The 4,029-nt window shown below is 37.9% G+C and overlaps 1 gene segment (V, D, J or C); it reads left to right on the top strand.

Annotated features, from left to right (window-relative positions):
- The first annotated feature begins 1,748 nt into the window (after positions 1 to 1,748).
- On the top strand, positions 1,749 to 2,196 carry LOC120800789. The segment is given in 2 exon segments: positions 1,749 to 1,797; positions 1,886 to 2,196. Coding segments are annotated over 2 exon segments (360 nt in total).
- Positions 2,197 to 4,029: the final 1,833 nt, after the last annotated feature.

Below are 4,029 nucleotides of genomic sequence, written 5' to 3'. Positions count from 1 at the left end.
AGTCTTTATGTCTCTTTACCTTTCAGCTCTGTCTCTCCAAAATCTCAGACTGGTCAAAATGCAAATTCGCACAATGATGCACAGTCCCCACCCATTCAGCCTGCTCAGCATATAGAGTATATTCTTCATTTCAGCCTTTGTAGTCGCAGACTCAGCCAAGTTTCCACCACGACAGTTGTGCTAAGTGTCCTCCTCTTGGCTCTCCTTTCAGGTGAGTGCAGTCGGTATCCAGCAGAGCAGGAGAGAAGGAGCTCCGGAGGTCTGCTGGCTTCCTGTCATCTAAACTCTGTGTCTTTTTCAGCTTCTAAGCCCCAGTCCCTCACCTCCTCAGAGCCAGTGGTCCACAGAGCAGGAGAATCGGTCCCTCTGTCCTGTAAAGTGGAAGGACTTGCTCTTTTTTGGACAGTTTATCCTGAAACATTTAATCATCTAACGGGAGCAGATCTTTAAATACCTTTGAATATGCCCATAGGCTAAGATGCCTCTTTCATTCCCAACACTTACACTGAATTTAAACAATCTTAGAAATCATGTAGTAGATTGTACTCTGCATTTTTATGCACACACACACACACACACACACACACACACACACAAATCGGTCACGCCTTGTCCTGATTATTCACCTTAGTTAATTCAGAGTTTCCTGACACTCTTTTTGCATTTGTTGAGTTGTCTTGCCTTTTTTTTTTTCCCTGAGATTTGTGAATTTCCTGCTAAGGTGCCTGATAAAAGCCTGTTTACTTGTCTGCAGCCTGACTGACATAGAGCCTCCGATATTCTAACTCCACACTCATTGTGAATCATATCATTTAAAATAAATGCCACAAAAGCATTTTGTAGCATTCAGACTTCACCACAACAACAGGTTATTCCTTTTTTATTGATTTGAGTTATTATTTGAGTTCGCAATCACTTCTGCAACAAAGCATCTGACATAATCAAGTGAAACACAGATAATGACAAGAGTCAGAATTATTTAATTCTTGTTCTTGTCAGGAGTCTTGAACAGTTATGATGTCAGCCATTAATAAGGCTGCGGTTTCAGTGTTTTTGATTGAATAGATTCATTGTTTGTTCATTTCCTAAAGAAATACGTCAATCAAAATAAAACTTTAACAATAATGTATGACAATATAACCATAAACGCTTAATGCAAAAATGACCAGATCACAGTGAAGGCAGTGGTTTCTCTTATTTCATTTATTCAGGTGATATTGTTCTTTGCCACCTTTGCTCAGTCACAGCTGCCTTTGTTGCCCTTTGCCAGCAAGTTTTACTCTATAACCCATTTTTCTCTTTGTATGATAATCTTTCAGTATGTATATTGCAGTCCTCTGACATTTTCTGTTACTGGGAGTTATATTAACGTGTCAAAATATTCTTCTATTTAATGTGGCATGTATTAAAATTGGAGTTGTTAATGTAGAAGTATGCCTGGAGAGAGGCCTGGAGTTAGACAAGGCCTCTGAGAAGTGGTTGACAATCCTGGGACAGTATGTGTGTTGGGACAAACATCTCACACATTTTAATGTGCCTCATTCAAAACAATATAGTCACAAATGAACTTGAAATGAACTGACCTGTGTAGACTAATCATTGCATCCCCAGTTTCACCAAGCAACAACTGATTATATCCTGTCATTTCCTCCCTCTGAGGAGGAGTCAATGCAAAACTCAGATGTCTCCCACCTCTACTTAACTGACTGCAGAGAGGACGACAGAGGACAGTGGACACACAGTTCAACATGATGGACTATAGGACAGGGATGCTGCTTTTAACTGTCTGCTGGGCAGGTGAAGAGTTTCACTGATGCTGATCTAAAATAATTTCTATTTGAGTTTCTATCTTAAAACATATGATGTTTCTTTTTAATCTTGACAGGTGTTGATACTCAGACTCTGACAGAATCTGAACCAGTGGTTAAAAGGCCTGGAGAATCCCACAAACTGACCTGTACAGCCTCTGGATTCACATTCAGCAGCTACTGGATGGCCTGGATCAGACAGGCTCCTGGAAAAGGACTGGAGTGGATTGCTGCTGATTATGCTGGTAGCACCACTGCCTACTCTCAGTCAGTCCAAGGCCGATTTACCATCTCCAGAGACGACAGCAGACAGCAGCTGTATCTGCAGATGAACAGTCTGAAGACTGAAGATTCTGCTGTTTATTATTGTGCTCGAGACTCACAGTGACTGGAGTTGGTTCAGCAGCTGTACAAAAACCTACTGTCCTCATCTTTACCACAATTATCTCACATGATTAATGTGCATTGTTCAAGTAGCTCAAGAAAATGATAGAATAAAGTTACACCAAACACTTTGGGAACCAATGATAGAAATATTAATAGAAAAATCTTTTTAAACAGAGATACAAATGTAGAAATCATGTTATTTAAAAGGCATCTTGCTTAACAGAGCTTCATTAAAACGACTCCTCGACTGAGACAGTAGCTGAGCAATAAGCAGTTTGTGTAGTTAAATGATTTTGCTGATTGTCTCACATGAGATTAACAAGTCTTCTTATTTGTCTTATTGTACAGGAGATTGGAGTGCTGTTAAAATGACAGAATAAACATAATAGTGCAAAGACTGGAGTTTACAGAATAAATGGAGGTTCAACCTGTTGTTTCTGACGTACTCTCACTTAACTGTCCATACTTTGTAACGTTTTTTCTTTTTTCTTCTTCTTCTCAAATTTGATTTAAAAAAAAGAGCACTTTCTTACACATCATTAATAGATAAGTCAGCAGACATTTTTATCTTAAATACAACAATTATTATTTTGCATATCGTCACATAAGTTTCAGTTGCTAGGTAGTTAATTTTCTCCCAAGGCTCAGAGTTTCTCTGTATGTCTGAAGTCTCAAACACAATTTGAGAACTGAAACCTTCAGAAGTTAAAAGAAATCCAGGCCTTCAACCAGCTGCAGCACATCAAGCAGCGTTCAGTTAGATTAACTTGCTTTCAGTTAACTGCTGTTTTCAGTAAAAGGAAGAAATAAATACACACGATTTAAAAATCTTTTAAAATGTGATTATTACAAGTACAATCAATTGTAACAGAATATCTGAATTCAACTATTTTAAATTTTAACAATAATTAAAAAGTCAACGGCAGTGAAGACTTTATGCAAATCAGTTGAGGGAGTCCAGTTATACAAAAAAAAATCTGCAGGATCCTTCAAAGCAAACATGTAAAAATATAACAAATAAAAAAATTATAGTTTTTTTTAATTCATTCAGATAAATCAATGCATTTACACTTCTTAAATCAGTATTTGTTATTTGTTAAAATGGTGCTTTATTTTCTGTTATGCTGTTTCACTCTCTTGAATTTGACTCTAAAAGCAGAATGTGATGTAGGTGGAGCTCACTGTAAACAAATCCTAACAGGGATCCAGTTTACATCATATTTAAGGAGGATTCATGGATTTGAAGACATAATAAACACACTGTCAACATGGCTGACAGAAAGCTGACACTCCTGGTGGTGGTTGTGTAGTTTCAATTGGTACTGAAGGTCAGACCATAACATAGTCTGACCAAGCAGTTAAAAGACCTGGAGAATCCCTCAGACTCACCTGCACAACATCTGGGTTTAAGTTTGGAAGCTCCGAATGAAACTGAATCAGACAGGCTCCTGGTAATGGACTGGAGTGGACTGCTTATATAGACACTTATAGTTGTCCTATGTATTACCTACCGTCAGTCCAGGGTAGATTCTCCATCTCCAGAGACGACTTCAGCAGTAAAGTCTATGTACAGATGAACAGTCTGAAAACCGAGGACACAGCAGTGTATTAATGTGCCAGAGAGACACAGTGAGAGACAGTAACAGGAGAGATAAGAAAACTACTTCCTCTATTTACCACCACAACTAGGAACATTCAGTTTCCTCCATATTACATTTACTGCAATGCTAATTTCAGACATAATGTTTTAGTATCACTGCAAGAATCCCAGCTATTACATCATATTATATTAATTCTAAGCATATTAATAACAATTATTTCAATCAATAGACTT

The sequence above is a fragment of the Xiphias gladius genome, chromosome 2, assembly GCF_016859285.1.
Source record: "Xiphias gladius isolate SHS-SW01 ecotype Sanya breed wild chromosome 2, ASM1685928v1, whole genome shotgun sequence".
Lineage (NCBI taxonomy): Eukaryota > Metazoa > Chordata > Actinopteri > Istiophoriformes > Xiphiidae > Xiphias > Xiphias gladius.
Note: the sequence above shows the minus strand (reverse complement) of the source record. Positions and strands in the feature narration are given on the sequence as shown.